The sequence below is a fragment of the Mya arenaria genome, chromosome 16 (genome assembly GCF_026914265.1).
Source record: "Mya arenaria isolate MELC-2E11 chromosome 16, ASM2691426v1".
Lineage (NCBI taxonomy): Eukaryota > Metazoa > Mollusca > Bivalvia > Myida > Myidae > Mya > Mya arenaria.
In genome coordinates, this window is record NC_069137.1 from 16,770,166 (window position 1) to 16,789,356 (window position 19,191).

Here is a 19,191-nt window from a genome sequence, read left to right on the forward strand (position 1 = left end):
CAAAGAACAATAATTGTAAATAATTGTTTATTCTAAGACAGTTTTTCACAGACAAATATAAGATATATATTCAATTTGATTATTCAGACACTTTCTAGTTGGAGTGTACCTAGAAATACATATGTGTCTATAATTTACTCTACCAAGATAATGAAGCATCGCATGTATAACAATTGTATTGCTTCTCGCCTGTGTGTATTATCATATGGGACTACAAATCAGAGACAGCAGCCTGTAGTTTTACACTGCATGGAACGCCTCCTATGTGTGTATTTTTATATCTGTCTGTAAATTATTATTTAAGAGAGCAGCATTGTATATCTCAAATAAGTATAAGTCTCTCTCCTGTGTGTTTAACATTCATTGGAGAAATATGTCATATGTCTCCCACTTTCTTATAAGTGTCTTTAAATTACCTTTCTGTGAGAAACGGCATCACATATCTTACAATTGTATTACTTCTCTCCTGTGTGTACAGTTGTTTCTAAAATCAATATTTCCTGAGGTATAAGTCTCTCCCCTGTGTATTTTCTACAAACAACATTCATTGGAGAAATATGTCATATATGTCTGACACTTTCTTATAAGTGTCTTAAAATAACCCTTCTGCAAAAAGCAGCAGCAAATATCTTACAATTGAATTACTAGTACTTCTCTCCTGTGTGTACAGTTATATTTCTAAAAACAATATTTCCGAGGAAACACAGCATCACATGTACCACAATTGAATAGTTTCTCTACTGGAGTGCATACTTCTTGTTTCTGTGATCTGTATTACCGAGTAAAAGCAGCATCACATGTCCTATACCTGACAGGCTCCTCGACTGCATGGTGCCTTATGTGTTTTGTAAATCACCTTTATGAGAGAAAGCAGCATCATGCACATGTTTCACTTTCATACGGCTCATCTGCTGTGTGTATTTTTAGATGTGTCTGTAGTTTTCTTTTCCGAGAGAAAGCAGCATCACATGTCTCACATTTGTATGGCTTTTCTCCTGTATGTATTCTTATATGTGCTTTTAAGTTTCTTTTCAGAGAGAAACCAGTTTTACATATCAGACATTTGTATGGCTTCTCTCCCGTGTGTACTCTTATATGATTTTTTAATTCACCTTTCTGGGAGAAAGCAGCTTCACATAACTCACACTTAAATGGCTTCTCGCCTGTGTGTTTTCTTGTATGTGATTTTAAATGATATTTCATTGAGAAAACAGCATCACATATATCACATTTAAATGGCTTCTCTCCTGTATGCACTCTTAAATGTTTCTGTAAAATACTTTTCTGACGAAAGGCAGTATCACATATCTCACACGTATACGGTTTTTCGCCTGTGTGTATTCTTAGATGTGCATGTAAAGACTGTTTTTGAGAGAATACAGCAGTACATATCTCACACATGAATGGCTTCTCTCCTGTGTGTGCTCTTATATGCGCATTTAAAGAACTTTTTTTAGTAAAATTAGCATCGCATAGTTCACACTTATATGGACTCACGCCTGTGTGTTTAATTGAATGTGTTTGTAAATGATGTTTCATTGAGAAAACAGCTTCACAAACGTCACATTTGTATGGCTTCTCTCCTGTGTGTATTCTGATATGTTTCTGCAAAATACTGCTCTGTCGAAAAGCAGCATCACATATCTCACACCTGTACGGCTTTTCGCCTGTGTGTACCCTTATATGTGAACGTAAAGTTGATTTCTCAGTGAAAACAGCATCACAGAGCTCACACTTGAATGGCTTCTCTCCTGTATGTATTCTCATGTGTTTTTGAACCGAGTATTTCTGAGTAAATTCAGCACCACATATCTCACATCTGTATGGCTTCACGCCTGTGTGTTTTATAACATGTATTTTTAAATGAGATTTCATCGAGAAAACAGCATCACACATATCACATCCGTATGGCTTCTCTCCTGAGTGTATTCTTAAATGTTTCCCTAAATCGCTTTTCTTCAAAAATGCAGCATCACACAGCTCACACCTATAAGGTTTCTCGCCTGTGTGTATTCTTGTATGTGCATATAGAGAACATTTCTGAGCGAAAACAGCATCACATATCTCACACTTGAATGGCTTCACTCCACTATGCGCTCTAATATGCAATTGTAAAGTGTTTTTCTGATTAAAATCAGCACCACAGATCTCACACTTGAATGGCCTCTCTCCTGTATGTATGATCATGTGACGCGTTAAACTGGAGTTCCTGGTGAAATTAGCTCCACACACCTCACATATGTATGTCTTCACCTGTGTGTGTAATTCCATTGGAATCTGAAAATAAAATACATATCAGTATATCTCTTTATTTATTATACATGTACTGTTTTATATAATTCAAACAATGTTGGTAATATGTTCACTCTTGTTGTTACTTTTCTACTTTTAAATATAAGTCATGTTCAATACTAATGTGAAAAACTACAGAAACAAGCTCAGTGGCCGAGGGTTTAAACATAAATCCGGTTTAATGGCACTGGGTAAACGTCAAAGACAAAGAAGACAAAGGTACCGCCATGGAATGGTCAGTAAAAATGTAAATTTACTGGGGGGTTTAAACAAGTTTATGTGCACAAACCTCACTCTTATCCCTACAATCCTAAATAAAGAAAACAAAACATAAAAGGTAAATCTTATCAAAGAATTAACTTGAGGCAACTTAATGATAAAACAAATAATAATAAACAGGTAAACCCTAGGTACTTCAATGATGACAGATCCAAACTCTATCTGCAGACGAATGAATACAATTAAGAGCAAAAACTTTTCAAAGATAAGATACAGTCATTGTTTGTAATTATGAGCACCACACACAGTCTGCTTTATGAAATAAAAGGTTTAAAACTGTGTGATCATAGATATTCATAATGAAAAGCATCATTATAAACCTTCTAATACCTATTTTATATATTATGTGTAGAATTATTCAATGCGCCAGAAATAATAACTGTTTTCCTACTGAAGCATTAGAAATTAAATATACATGGACACTAAGGCTCTTATTGATATATATCAGAAAATGACGCCTTTGTGATACTGTCTTTGACAGCCGATAAATCGGATAGTCGACAGATCAGGGTCTCTTATTTATCAGTTATGAAAATCAAAACCGGTTGCCCATCACTTAAACTAATTAATTATAATGAGATCAGGGATGGGTTATGTTTTATTGACATGATTCGTTATTATAATTGCTTTGCAATGTCATATAAATGTTTCAGTTTGACAACAAAATATCTATTTTCTTTCTACCCTTTTTAATCAAGAGGGCCCTGAAGGCCCTACATCGCTCACCTGATCCAATAAAGATCATCAAGAATAACATTCTGATCAAGTTCCATTAACATTTGGTCATAAATGTGTTAACAAGCTTTTCCTATTATTTGACCTGGTGATCTAGTTGTTGACCGCACAAGACCCAGATTCAAACTTGGCATACATTTAATCAATATAAACATTCTGACTAAGTTTCATGAACATACAGTCATAAACGTGACCTCTAGAGTCCTAACAAGCTTTCCTAAGATTTGACCTTATGTCCTAGTTTTTACCCACACATGACGCAGATTCAAACTTGATATAGAGATTATTAATATAAACATTCTGACCAACTTTACCGTCTCCGTGGCCTAGTGGTTAAGCGTCCGCCTTCGGAGCGGGAGGTCGTGGGTTCGATCCCTGGCCGCGTCATACCAAAAGACGTTAAATATTGGTACAAGTAGCTCCCTTGCCTGGCGCTTGGCATTTAAAAGGTAGTGCTTGGAAAAGTGGTGTACTCAGTACTGGTTTAACCCAGGAAAGTTGTACCCCGTGTATCGGTGCTTTACACCGAGCACGTAAAAGAACGAAGGGGTCTCTTCGAAAAAGAGCTAGGGTATCGCACCCGGACTTCCTTGTATCCCACCACTGTCTCTTCAGCGTGCTGTCCCTTCAGCAAAAACAAAGGACCCCGTTGGAAATAAGTGCTTGCACTTTCACGGGTTATCCTTGACCGCAAGGTCTAAAGAAATACATACAAATACATACACTTTCATAAAGATACAGTTATAAATGTGACCTCTAGAGTGTTAACAAGATTTTCCTTAAATTTGACCTGGTGACCTAGATTTTGACCGCACATGACCCAGATTCGAACTTGGCCTAGAGGTATTCAATATAAACACTCTGACCAAGTTTCATGAACATACAGTCATAAATGTGACCTCTAGAGTGCTAACAAGCTTTTCATATGATTTGACCTAATGACTTAGTTTTTTTAAGGCACATGACCCCGATTTAAACTTGACTTAGAGATAATTAATATAAACATTCTGACCAACTTTCATGAAGAAACATTGATCAATGTGACATTTAGAGTATTAACAAGCTTTTCCTTGAATTTGACCTGGTGACCTTGTTTTTGCCCATAAATGACCCAGATACGAACTTGGCTTAGAGCTTATCAATATAAATATTCTGACATAGTTTCTTGAACATACAGTCATAAATGTGCATCCAGAGTGCTAACAAGTTTTTCCGATGATTTGACCTGTTGGCGTAGATTTTGACCGCACATGACCCAGATTTAAACTTGACTTCAAGATTATTAATATAAACATTCTGACTAACTTTCATGAAGATACAGTCATAAATGAGACCTCTGGAGTGTTAACAAGCTTTTCCTTCAATTTGACCTGGTAACATAGTTTTTGACCGCACATGACCTAGATTCGAACTTGACCTAGATATTATTAATATTAACATTCTGACCAAGTTTCCTGAAGATACAGTCATAAATGTGACCTCTATAGTGTTAACAAGTTTTTCCTTTAATTTGACCTGGTGACCTAGTTTTTAACCCCAGATGACCCAATATCGAATTCGTCCAAGATTTTATTGAGGGTAACATTCTGACCAAGTTTCATTAAGATAGTGTCCAAATTGTGATGTCTAGAGTGTTATCAGTCAAAATGTTGACGACGGAAGACGACGGACGACGATGGACGACGACGGACACAGGGCGATCACAATAGCTCACCCTGAGCACTTCGTGCTTAGGTGAGCTAAAAACAACAACAAAGTACTCTGTTTAAAATATATATATTATGTGATAACAAACCGATTATCTCGATCTAAAATTAAATATTCAATAGTGCAAATAAAATTCTTTACAATAAATTATCTTTTTTTACTATTTGAAGATTCATTTAAACCTGAAACATCCTATTTCTTTATTCTTATAGCAATCATCATGGGTGATTTTGCCAAACAATTGACTTAATAGGTTGGGCAAACCTAACTGGTTCGGTCGAAAAAGTGGTCCCTTGCCATAGTATAACGATGTGAATTTTTAAAAAAGCTTTGCATGTCATAAACTTCCAAAGCAGAAGTTAAAACCAGTGCAGAAATTACCAAGAGGTTCCTGAGAATCTCATGAGAACAAATCCTGAGAAAATCCCAGGAAATTCCTGGTTTTCTGGACCCAGGATTTATCCGGGAACAGCAGGATTGAAATTTCTTCAAAAAATCCTGGGATCAGGATTTTCTCAGGAATTACCCAAGATCTCAGGAAATTCCTGGAACCAATTCCTGAGAATTTCGTGGGACCAGGAAATTCCTGGGAAACTCTTAAGGACCTGGAATTTTATTAGAGAACACATTTTGTCCAAGAAAAATACAAGACCATATTTCATATTTAGTTTCATTAAAAGTAAACCACAACATTAATTTCATATAATTTCTTATTTATTAATATTTACAAACAAACGATTATTTCAATTTTGTTATTTGCTGGGTATGTTCCTTTGGCACATGATCTGAAGGCATTAACCAGTTGCAATTTAGATGACACTTGTGTTCACACCGAACCTTTTGTGCACCACATCTGAAAAATTATGAAAACTTGTATATTTTATAATATCTTTAAATACGCCCCAGGTTAGAGCAATTGGTCATTGTTAGATTCTATTTTTAGTAACAGTGACCTTGACCCTAGGGACCCCAAATGCAATCGATAGAAAGGTATCTATAAACTCTTCCTTTATACCATGTTGGGTCAGGATATTTCAACCCTAACTTAAGTTATTCAGTTTCAACCGTTTTTCTATTTTTAGTAACAGTGACCTTGAACTTGAATCTAGGGACCCCATACAAAATCCCATGAAAGGTATCCATAAACACTTCCTTTATACCTGGTTTGGTCAAGATTTGTGGACCCTGACTAAAGTTATTCAGTTTCAACTATTCTTCTATTTTTAGAAACAGTGACCTTGACCATGACACCATGGACCCCAAATGCGATCCCATGAAAGGTCTCCATAAACTCTTCCTATAAACCAAGTTTAGTCAAGATACGTCAACCCTTACTAAAGTTATTCAGTTTCAACCGTTTTTCTATTTTTAGTAACAGTGACCTTGACCTTGAACCTAGGGACCTTAAACGCAATCCCATGAAAGGTCTCCATAAACTCTTCTTTTAGACCAAGTTTGGTCAAGATATTCCATCCCTTACTAAAGATATTCAGTTTTAACCGTTTTTCAATTTTTTAGTAACAGTGACCTTGACCTTGAACCTAGGGACCCCAAATGCAATCCCATGAAAGGTCTTCATAAACTCTTCCTATAGACCAAGTTTAGTCAAAATATGTCATCCCTAACTAAAAGTATTCAGTTTCAACCGTTTTTCTATTTTTAGTAACAGTGACCTTTACCTTGACCCTAGGAACCCCAAATGCAATCCCATGAAAGGTCTCCATAAACTCTTCATATAGACCAAGTTTAGTCAAGATATGTCATCCCTAACTAATGTTATTCAGTTTCAACCATTTTTCTACTTTTAGTAACAGTGACCTTGACCTTGACCCTAGGGACCCCAAACGCAATCCCATGAAAGGTACCCATAAACTCTTTCTATAGACCAAGTTTTGTCAAGATATGTCAACCCTTACTAAAGTTATTCAGTTTCATAGGTGAGTTTGACGATGCCCGCCCGCCCGCCCGAACAACGACGTTCGTCATTCTAATAACCAGATTTCACCATGTGAAAACCTGGTTAATAACATACATCAGGAATGTTACTGTTATTATATAATTAAAAGTTCTACTTTATGGTTCACATTAATATTATATAAAAACATTATATAGGATCTATAGGATGATGCAATTTCGCCAATCTAGGATTTTAGCTAGTGACCTCATATTTTTTACCAAAAAGACCCATATTTATACTTATTGGAGATATCGTTCATACAAATAACCTGATGAACAGAAACAATTCCATTTATAAGTGTGTGGAAAAATGAGCATTTATTATTTTTGACATTTATTACCGTGAAATATTTCTTTTAAAAATTTGACCTAGTGACCTAGTTTTTGACCCAAGATGACCCATTTCTTTAATAATCAAAATAACATGCGGACAAATAGACTGACCAAGTTTGATAACCATTGGATAAAAACTTGATTTTATTTCATATAATGAAATATTTAATGCAGAATTGTTAACGCCTGTGCCCGGTTTTCGCCATTCTATAACCCTCAATTTTTTATGAAAAGTCCGGCTAATCAAATAAAGTTTGAAAACTAAATCCGAAATTAAATAACAGACACCCTGCAACCTACCATGTGGTTGAGTAGGGAGTGCCATCATTGTTCTTTAGCTTTCCAACTTTCCCATCATATCTTGTTTGGTCTGAAGATCCTCATCTTTACAACATTGGTCATCTGTAGTATTAAAATAATAAGATAATGCACATGCATACATACCCAATTGATCATCAATGATAAATTAATGATAGCTCAATTGTAAAATTGTAAAACTAATATAGAGATACAGCTTATTCTTTCATGTTATAGCACTTGTGCATATATTCGTATAATACCACAGTCACACAAAGTATTACAGTCATGAAGCTTCAAAACATCCCAACATTGTATAAATGTTGGGAAAGAGAGCATAACACAGAATGTTTAAAATTTAATGCTGTCAGATAAAGAATTTCAAAAACATTATACTTAAATTATTCCTAAACATATTGTATTTAAAGATACATGTTGAAACTGTTCTTACCTTTTTAACGATTCGGAAAAATATCCAAAATATGGAAAGCTTCAGAAACCACCATGTTTACTTTCTTTTCCATACATTTAAATTTCCGACACAAACGAATGTAAACCTGATGCTGATTGGCTCATGTAAACCTCTGCAGGAGGCTTTCTGCCTGACCTTTCAATGGGCTTAGCCCAGGATGTGAGACACCAGGCCCCAATATCACGAAAATACTTAAGTCAAATCTTAAACTCAATCCCAGCTCATTTTACCATATAACAACAGAATTTATTGACAAAAATATGTTTTTTTACAAATTTTGAAAGCGCATTCCATCATTGAATATATTGATTAAAACCTTTGGTCTAGATTCTAATGAAAAATATTCTACAGCCAAAGATGTACTTGAGTACAATTCATTGCCTTTTAACAATTACTCAAGTATATTTGTTGCTCTAGAATAAGTTTTCTCCAAAATATTGACAAAATCTTTCAAAAACACATTTTATGAGAAAATACGTTTTCAAAACAAATAAAAACATGAAAGATTTTGACTTATACTAAGCTTTAATGAGGTAAAATGAGTTAAGATTGAGATTAAGTATTTTCGTGATTAAGTATTTTCGTGATATATACCCATGAAGAGTGAAAAAATCTTGAACACGTAGCAACAATAAACCTGTCAGCAGTATTCTTTCTGTTCATTTAGATAAAAATGATAATTGCCATACATGCATGATAAAACAAAATATAGCATCATTTTATTTAGGAATAATACAATAAAAAAACAGTTACATGAATTATATTTATATGATCATACATGTATATATATTATAGTTTGAAATGATTTTGACAGTATTCTTAATTAGTAATAAGTTATATTTTAATATTAATTTCATTTTACTCATTAGAATGAAGATTAAGATATTCTGAACAAAACCTTCTTTTTTAATAATGCCTGCTATTAAAGGAAAACAGGAATTAAACTTTTGAATGTTTCCTAGCTACCAGGATAAACAAGCAATTTTGTTTTGTTGCTGAATAATTGAGAATTTATCTAAATTCCTGACTTTCAGAATAATTTGAATGTAAAATTCCTGGTGTTGACTGATAAATTCCTGCCCGTTATCTTATTTGCTAAAAGAAAAGTCCTGGAGTATCTTGGAATTGTCCTGGTCCTTGTCTCTGGGTAACTTAAAGATCCTGGTGTGACAGGATACCTGCTCCAGGAATCATGACATTCTCAGGAAATTCCCAGGATTTTGAAAAGACCAAGATAAATTTCAGAACGGAACATCCCCCTCAAATGGCTAGTGAATTGATCAAATTGGGCAATATTGCTCGATCTTGAAGTTATGGCCCAAACAAGCAATTATAAGAACAAAAAAAGTAAAAGTTTATGCCTGGTCCAAGAAGCAACAAACCATGAATACTCGGAATACTTACACCATATGTACCTTAATGCACCAACTTGACTTGATTTTTTTACATGGTAAATCCTTCAGAATTAGAGTAATCCCGCAATAATGCAGCAGTCAATTGTAGTCATGGCCCCCAGGTCAGGTGAAGTGGGGACTTTGACTTTTGGTCCAAATCATCACTCCATGGCGAAGAATTGCTGGTAAAATTCAGACCGCACCCCCCCCCCCCCCCCATTCACAGGATTTATAGGAAAGGCCTATTCTGCGTTAATTTTGGAGTGAAAACAGAACCACCGCATTCACACGGCACTTATGGGCCACCTGGAAGGTAAAAAAACAGCCCATTTCCCTGGCTATCCCCTTTTGACCTTTACAAAATTTCGTGACATTTAACCTAATAACCTAAAATATATATTTTTTTCTTCAGATTCCTAAAGATATATATTTTATGTTATTTTAGGTTAAATGTCACTAAATTTTGTAAAGGTCAAAATTCAGCTCATTCCCACCAAATCACTGTGGACAAGATTGGCCTGATTGTGATAATCCATTTATTTGAGTCGGAGAAATAGCGATTCCTAAACATAAAAATAACTTGGCATCTTTAAAAATTGATATTTTTATGCATTGATTTACGATACGAAAACTCATGTTACAACTTGCAATTTACAAGGTTGCATTGATTGGATTTTAGAAAAACGTTTACTGTTGTATATAAATACTTTATTAACGTATATATTATCTCTATACTAATAGGGGTCCCTAGACTTACCGAAATACGATTATTTACCGAAAGACGGATAAAATTACCGAAATACGCATGAAAGTTACCGAAAGACGCCTTCTAATGCATTTATTTTTAAATAATCTTGTATATATAATGATTATACGCATTGTAGTCAAAAATTATAAAATAATATTTAGAAATAATGACTTTATTGACAAAAGAATTTCCCTTTTTTAGTCAAATAGAGTTATCTCCCGTCGTCAACCGAAATACGATTTATGGATATGGTTAAACTGGAGTAAACATGATAGAAATTTACCGAAATACGCTTGCTATTGTATTTATTTTTAATATTCATATATATTTGATGATTTTACACATTGTAGCCAAAAATTATAAAATAATATCTAGAAATAATGAGTTCTTTGACAAAAGAATTTCCTTTATTTAGCCAATAAGAGTATTCTCCTGTTCTCAACCGAAATACGATTTATTGATATGTCTAAGGTGAAGTAAGAACATGACAAATATATACAGTTAACTTAATACTAGATTTTTATTTTATTTTTCATCATTTCTCTACATACATGACACATACAATTAGAACAATGTATGCATTGATCACTACTACAGTCAACAACACATATAGCACAAGGAAACTCATCCATCATTAATGATTTCAGAGTGTAAAGTTCTATTCATGTGTACTTCTTTAATACGATTATGAATCTTCAAATGAAGCCGTCAATTTGTGTGAAAATCACCCGCAATTATAAATGTACACTTAATGCGGTCCTTTAATGCGTAATTATTATGGTATTTACTCAACACGTGTCACAGAGCCGAAAAGAATTAACACTGTCCTCCAAAAAACGTGCCGCTACTTTGTGGGGTGTCATATACCGGGTGATAATTATGTTGTTTTAAACATCGCCTGATTCTGTGTATTTGGTGTGGTCTGGTTATTAGTGTTAAAGATGAGAACTTCGCTGTTTAAAAACTTCTTTTTTCAATTTTCATATAAACAAAATTAAAATTTGAAAGCCCTGAACTATACTGTAGATCTAAGTTAGTTTAAAAGAAAATGATTTTAGCGACATTTTCGACCTATTTCAAAGGCAATGTTTCAAGTATATTCCAAAATACTTTCAAATGCTGTTTATTGATCTAACATTTCCATAAGAATATAAATGATATTATTTGAATCCAAATTCATAATCATTTTCATAATACAACAACTAATAAGTTATTTTTACCTGCGTTAAAGCGTCTTTCGGTTTGCGAAGGGAGACAACTATTTCACTGACATATTGTCTTTATTCAATTGAACAATAAGTAAATATTTTCATGAACTTTTTCATTTTTATGAGTGTGTTTTAGTTATATGAATATTATGAGATCATCATTAATTGGAATAATTGATTATTTTGGAAGCTTTTATCTGTCTTTCGGTTGGCGAGTCGGCACGCGGAATTCTATCTCGAACTCTGAAATTTCAACTGCCTATTACATCATTATATTTTAATATTTTTCTCTAAAATTTTGTTTGGTAATGTATTTGTATAATATTAATATAAAAGCAATAAAATAAATGCACTAGAAGGCGTCTTTCGGTAACTTTCATGCGTCTTTCGGTAATTTTATCCGTCTTTCGGTAAATAATCGTATTTCGGTAAGTCTAGGGACCGTACTAATAGTTTACCTTATGTTTATGTTGCCTATATTGAGACACTTTAAGTTTGCAAAAAACACTGAAGTGTTTGCTATTACTGATGCAGAGTCTCAATTTTTCTTATCTTTGTTATTATGGTCATATAATGGTAAATTTATAACTAAGGGACGTTACTGCGACTCATACAAAACAAGAGCGCATGAAACAGGCAACTGCTCAATACAGCTAGTCTTCGAACTAAACGTAAAATAAATGTTGTCGGACAATATGACTGAGCTAACCGGGCGGACTTATAAAGGGAGTATGATATGTTTAAGGTATAAATATTCTCCGCCTGGTTAGCTCAGTCGGTATAGGTCCGCCCGGTTAGCTCAATCGGTAGAGCGTTGGACTGTGAATCGGACAACCCTGGTTCGATTCCCGAGCGGACCAGGTTACTTCTGTTGTGATTAGTTATGAAATCCGTTCTACGACTATTCGCACTGTACCACTGCCCCTGGCATGTACACAAGTTGTCAGTTCCTTGCAGAGGTGAAGGCACCTTGTAGTGGTTAACCGCTTGATAGCTAGTCTGCCCAGGATAGGTGTGCTGTGATTGAACTGTCACTCTGGGACCCTTCAATGTGCTCACGCCGGCACCCGGGGTATAAACTACTTACACCACCTCAGTCGATAGCGCGTTGGACTGTCAATCGGACAACCCGGGTTCGATTCCCGGGCGGACCAGGTTACTTCTGTTGTGATTGGTTATGAAATCTTTTCTACGACCATTTGCACTGTACCACTGCCCCTGGCATGTACAGAAGTTATCAATAAGACATTATAAGTGAAAATTCCGATGTAAAAATCTTACAATGATCAGCAGAATGGTCAGTGAACGTTGTAATGGCTCTCATTGTCCCAATCAGCCCTAGTAGCTGGTATTCAATATGCAACTTAAGTCATTATCAAGGCGGCTCCAGGATTTGACGTTAGAGGGGGCGTAACTCAAGGGTGTACCATTTTTACCTGCGCCCCTCCCTCGGAAACAAAATTTATTTGGTTTAAAGTGTAGACAGGGGAGTTTGGGGGCCCCCAGAACATTTTAACAGTGTTATTTTATGATTTTTCTTATCCTGCATTGAAATAAAAAGTTATCTTGGACGATTTTACGTCCCCTGAATCCGCTAGTGATTCTTACGTTCATACATCGTTAACCTCATTCATTGTATAGGTCCGTTATTATAACGAGCAATCCGATAAGCTACATCGTTCCTTGATACAATGAAAACCAACAGACAAAGATATTCAATTAATTATACCTAAACATGTTTTAGTCTTATTTTCAAACACTTTTTTAACAGAATACGGACAATTAAAGTATTTTTTGTATTGATTGATAAAGAAATAATTATTGCATAGCAATTTTTCACAAGTGAAATTAACACAAGTTAAATACCACTTCGAAGATTGAAAGAAAGTACCAAGACTCACACTATTTAACATTTACAATTTTATCAATATTGGCCATTTTTAACAAAATCCAATTTGCAACTGACTACATGGCCATGGAATAACACCTTTTCGTACGTGGTAACGTTAAACTTTTATTTCCTCCACGGCATATGAACAGCATAATGATCAAATGTGTGTTTATACAGATATATAACATAGTAGTACAAATTGAAGAATATACAAGTATGAAAGCATAGAGAAAAACTGTTGCTCTATTAACACCTGTGAAAATTAGCATGGTCCGTTACGTCCATGGTCCGTTATGTCCATGGTCCGATATGTCCCCAAATCTGGTCCGTTATGCCCATGGTCCGTTATGTCCCCAAATCTGGTCCGTTATGCCCATGGTCCGTTATGTCCCCAAATCTGGTCCGTTATGCCCATGGTCCGTTATGTCCCCAAATCTGGTCCGTTATGCCCATGGTCCGTAATGTCCCCAAATCTTGTCCGTTATGCCCATGGTCCGTAATGTCCCCAAATCTGGTCCGTTATGCCCATGGTCCGTAATGTCCCGAAAAAATGGTCCGTAATGTCCCGAAAAAATGGTCCGTAATGTCCCCAAATCTGGTCCGTTATGCCCATGGTCCGTAATGTCCCGAAAAATGGTCCGTAATGTCCCGAAAAAATGGTCCGTAATGTCCCGAAAAAATGGTCCGTAATGTCCCCAAATCTGGTCCGTTATGCCCATGGTCCGTTATGTCCGTGACCAAAGCATTTTAGGCAAACGCAAGTACCATAACGCAATGCACTTCAACAAAAGGTGAATAACAAGTCAGTTTATATATTTATAATCAACTCACTTCAGTTGAGAATCTACACACGAATCCGAAATTCTATAAAGTTTAAAGTGAATATAACTTAAACAGTATCACCTTTATCGTGTAAGAGAAAAATAAATGTTAAAACTGAATAATCCTTAAGTTTTACACTGGATTCAGTACTATGAAATCTCTATAGATTATTTTTCAACGTGATCACTAGTTTATGCTGTTTATATTCGTACGTTTCTTTTCGTAGGGAACACAGAATTATATATCTCAAGTATCTGTATTGCTTTTCCGTCTGAATTCGTATATATATGTATACATGTTTGTTTCAATAAATTACTTCATGTATTACGAGAAAAAACAAAACGTGAGAGTTTCATTCATAAAATAAACCAGAGTCAAGCATGGTTTTCTTCTCTTCTACTCTTCTGTCTTTTCTTCTCCTTACGTTATTTCAGCACTATGGCACGGATTAATCAAATGTGTATTCGTTAATACCTTTCTAAAATACTTTTAAGAGAAAGCCGAATCTTGCACCTCTACATCATTTTTCCTGTGTGTTTTTTCATATGTGTATGTAACGTATTTTTTTGAGAGAAACCAGCATCACATATCCCACACTTGTATGGCTTCACTTTAGTGTGTTTTACCATGTGTTTTGTAAATCAGCTTTCTGTGGGCAAGCAGCATCACATAACTCACACTTGTATGGCTTTTCTCCTGTGTGGTTTCTTATATGTAAAGTACTGTTTTGAGAGAAATCGGCATCACATATTCCACACTTGTATGGCCTTTCTCCAGTGTGTATTCTCATATGTCTATGTAAAGTATTTTTCTCCGAGAAATCAGCATCACATATTCCACACTTGTATGGCCTCTCCCCTGTATGAATTTTCATGTGTACTTGTAAAGACTTATTCTGAGAAAAAACATCCCCACATATCTCACACTTGTACGGTTTCTCTCCTATGTGTATTTTTATATGCCTGATTAAATTACATTTCAGCGTGAAATCTGCATTACAAGTATCACAGTTGAATGGCTTCTCTCCTGTGTGAACTCTTAAATGTTTTTGAAACTGGTTTTTCCAAGTGAAAGCGGCATCACATTCTTTACACGTGTATTGCTTCTTTTCTTTGTGTTTTCTTTTATGCGTGTATCTCATGTGTGAATGTAAAGTACTTTTTTTAGAGAAATCAGCATCACATACTTCACAATGGTACGGCCTCTCTCTTGTATGTATTCTCATGTGTGCTTGTAAAGACGTATTGTGAGAGAAAACATTCCCACATATCTCACATTTGTACGGCTTCTCTCCTATGTGTGTTTTAATATGCCTTAGTAAACTACTTTTCGTTGAGAAATTAGCATCACACATATCACACTTGTGTGGCTTCTCTCCTGTGTGTACTCTTATGTGTGTTTTTAAATGATAATTCCGAGAGAAAGTAGCATCACAGACCTTACACCTGTATGGCTTCTCTCTGGTGTGTATTCTTGAATGATTCTTTAAATCAGCTTTATGAAAGAAAGCAACATCACATGTCCTGCATTTGTACGTTTTTTCTCCTGTATGTACATGTATATCCATGGTAATCTGAAAAAATATATACGTAAGTTATACTCCGTACTGACAATTAGTGTTTATATGGGTCAAAGAAATTATGTTGGAAATATAACAGGTTTTATTCCCATACATATTATAAAGTGTTTCAATAAAACTAATTCACATCATCAAATTAAAATTCATTATTCATGATTTCTGTCTAAAAAAACGATGTTTGATGACAAGGACAGTGTTTTTGGTGATAAGTTTATCAATATTTATAAGAGCATCCGCAAAAGTGTCTCTACGTACTTACTATTTAGCAATTCGATTTTAAACTTTATACAAGTATGTATATTTCTTTACACATGGGACATTTAAATGAGATTCACCTTTCTTGAATCTGTCTAGAGTGATTGGCTTTGCTATACATGTGCAAATTGCCCCTGGCAACATGGGTACCAAGTTTCAGTTGAACATCTAGGTTATTTACCTATAAACGTTTTTGCACAACGCCGATGATGACCACACTAATGCAACACACAACAATTTTTGTTAGAGGAATTGACAATGTCAACTTTCAAAAAAAACACACAAGTAAATGTAAAAATAGGAAGCAAAGGGATTTTGATCTACAGAATTAAAAAAAAATCTAAGAGATCAGAAATGCATTTAAACATACATGAAACGTTATTAGTTGACCTTTTAAGAGTTGATAAAAGAATTTGTTTTCCTAGACAGTCTGACTACTGTAAATGTCAAACACCTAGCTATTTTTATACCAATCTGAAATTACTGAGAAAACTCCAATATTTTTAATAATTGTATTTCAGGGAAAAGCATTGGAGGAGTAACACTTATGAAATAAGTCTCATTTCAGATATTGGCATAATGGCAACTGACATAAAACTTTTAATCAGAATTCATTCTTTGCAAAGCCTGTATTTTAGGGGATATTTTATATCAACACTTAAATGCAAGTCTGTCGGTTATGCCTTATCAAATAATATGCAATTTGGGGCTTGTTCTTATTTTGACTACATCTGATACAGGTTTTTTATATTTTATTCTGTTATGACAATATCATAACAACATAAATTATAAAAAATGTATCAGCAGAGTTTGAAACAAGAACAAGCTTGAAAAATATTTATATAATATAAATTGTTTGTATTCATAATGCATGGGTAAATTAATATGTACATGTTCTAGCATAGTCCATATAAACAGCCGCTTAAAGTCTTTGACGATTTTTGTTTGGGTGATTCAAAGTATTTCTTCACATTTCTTACCAAGAATGACAGATCCAAACAGTGAACACTAAGTATATCGAGCAGCAAGATATTGCATACCTGCTAGATAGTTCCAAAATACCAATGAATTGTTGACAGAAGCCCACCTGAGATAATTTTTTCATGATACACTAATGTTAAAAAAAAGGAATTGGTTAAAAATAATTGATGTTCAGGTTTCGAATTTAACTTTGAATAGCACTCGCAAAGTTTTGAGTGCTTTTCGAGGCAACTCGCAATTTTAAGGAAAAATCAACTCACAATTTTATTATTGGCTTATAATTGAAGTAGATATGTTCACCTTAGACATAGCTGGTAGTATGAATATTAAAAAGTATTAATATTGAAAACAGTGTTCAGCTTACTATTCAACCATACCAGTATCAAATATATATAGAGGATATTTGTTTATTTCAGTGTAAGATCGTATTTTATTTCACGAGTGTCATAGAAAAACATATTTTCACGAGTGGCGAAGCTATTAGCTACTATTTCTTGGACCATATGGCTGAATCGTTTGTCTTTTTGTATATCCACCTGTAAATTCAAAGCGCTTGTGGATGGCTTATTCTTTTTGGGGGCTTCGGATGACTCATCAAATGTGGCTGGGCACTTTTTGATAACAAAGCTGTTTACTGACATTGTTTACTTTGACAGTTGGGCAGAAATATTAGAAAGTTGATGGGTTTAAATATTGTGCACAAAAGCGCTACTGAGTTAGGTAATTACGTCATTTGTACTTACTTTGTATTCAACATACCTGGGAGCACAGGGGCAAAATTCAAAATTATACTCGGTCTTTTCTGTATTTGTTAGAGTGTGACTCCGTATTGCCTACTATACTGGTAAACAAATCATTTATAAGCTGTTTACTTTTGACTTCGTGGCAGAGATAAGTTTATGTTTATTCTACTTTTGTTTTAACATTTTGACGTCAAGAAAAAGCCGTCACAGAATTTTGCAAGCTTGAATAAAAGTCACTAGCAATTTGCAAATGTCCCTTGCACATTGCGAGTATGGGAGTCTAAATTCAAACCCTGATGTTTTAGTTTTGTGTTTTTAATATGCAGTGCTAAATATTTTGGAGTTACAGTCAAAGAATATTTTACATTGGTATGAATCAGTGGTATTGTGGCATTAATGCACCAGTCAATGGTAACCATGTCCCCCCCCCCCCCTTGGTCTGGGGGTATACCGGGGATAGCCGGGGAAATGGGCCGTGTTTTACCTTTCAGGTGGCCCCGCAGTGCCGGGTGAATGCAATGGTATGTATTTGCTAGGGTCCCTGGGGTGCGGGGGCATTTTACCAGGGATTTTACAATCTGTTTACCCCCACAGGACTGGGATTTTAGCCGGGGTTGGCTGGACCGAAAGTCAAAGTCCCCGCTATTCCCCGGACCTGGGGGTGGGGGGGGGCATGGTTACAATTGACTGGTGCATAACTTAAGAGAACTAAATGAATACTTAAATGTTAAAGAGTTTGCTAAACGCAAAGTAGTGTGGATAGTTCTGTAGAAGCCCATTTTCTGTATCAGATATAATTGTTTTTAATAATTTTGACCATAAAATGCAGTGAAGAATTACGATAAAATATCATAATTACTAATTCAAGTCCGTTTTGTACAACAATACTCCCCCTAGTTCTAAATAGGCCACTAAACCCTTCATTGAGTTATTTGTACTTACACAAAAAAAATCAAACTTGTATAATGGTCAGAACAACTTTGATGTTGAAGAAATAACAATGTTGGCAATCCACCATTAAAAGGTAACAGACATAATAAAACGGATATATGAAGCAAACAACACGTTAAAAGGGGATGGTGCTAAAGCCTGGTATCCGGTACCTTGTATCGCCCAGTACCAAGTATCACTTTCTGATACCGGGTTATCTTGATACCGGGCTAAGGTGATACCGGATATTGTAGGCATATTATTTTTTTTAAATGTACCTCTATTATTTTAGTAAAAAAACTTATATATTTGCAAAGTGCAAAGTAATACAAACAGGCGGAAGATTAAACGAAGTTATCAAAGAGACAGAGTTACGCAGATAATATAGGCAGAGAAGGGTTTAAAAAACACAGATAACATACACACAGAAGGCCATGAAGAAACGCAGTTAACATTCACACAGAAGGCCATGGAGAATCGCAGGTAACATATAATAAGAAGGATTTCCTAAAACATAACTTTAAATGTTGTCCTCTAAATGAAATACAAATCAAAATATATGTACTGTT

At 34.9% G+C, this 19,191-nt stretch overlaps 1 protein-coding gene across 1 annotated transcript; it reads right to left on the bottom strand.

Annotated features, from left to right (window-relative positions):
- Window positions 1–13: 13 nt before the first annotated feature.
- LOC128221084 (zinc finger protein 234-like) lies at window positions 14–12,014 on the bottom strand. The gene is made up of 2 exons (XM_052929532.1): window positions 11,880–12,014; window positions 14–2,277 (listed from the first exon to the last, which is right to left on the bottom strand). The coding sequence occupies exon 2, from the start codon at window positions 2,269–2,271 to the stop codon at window positions 877–879; it is 1,395 nt and encodes a 464-aa protein (XP_052785492.1). The 5' UTR covers window positions 2,272–2,277; window positions 11,880–12,014; the 3' UTR covers window positions 14–876.
- Between the last annotated feature and the right edge of the window lie 7,177 nt (window positions 12,015–19,191).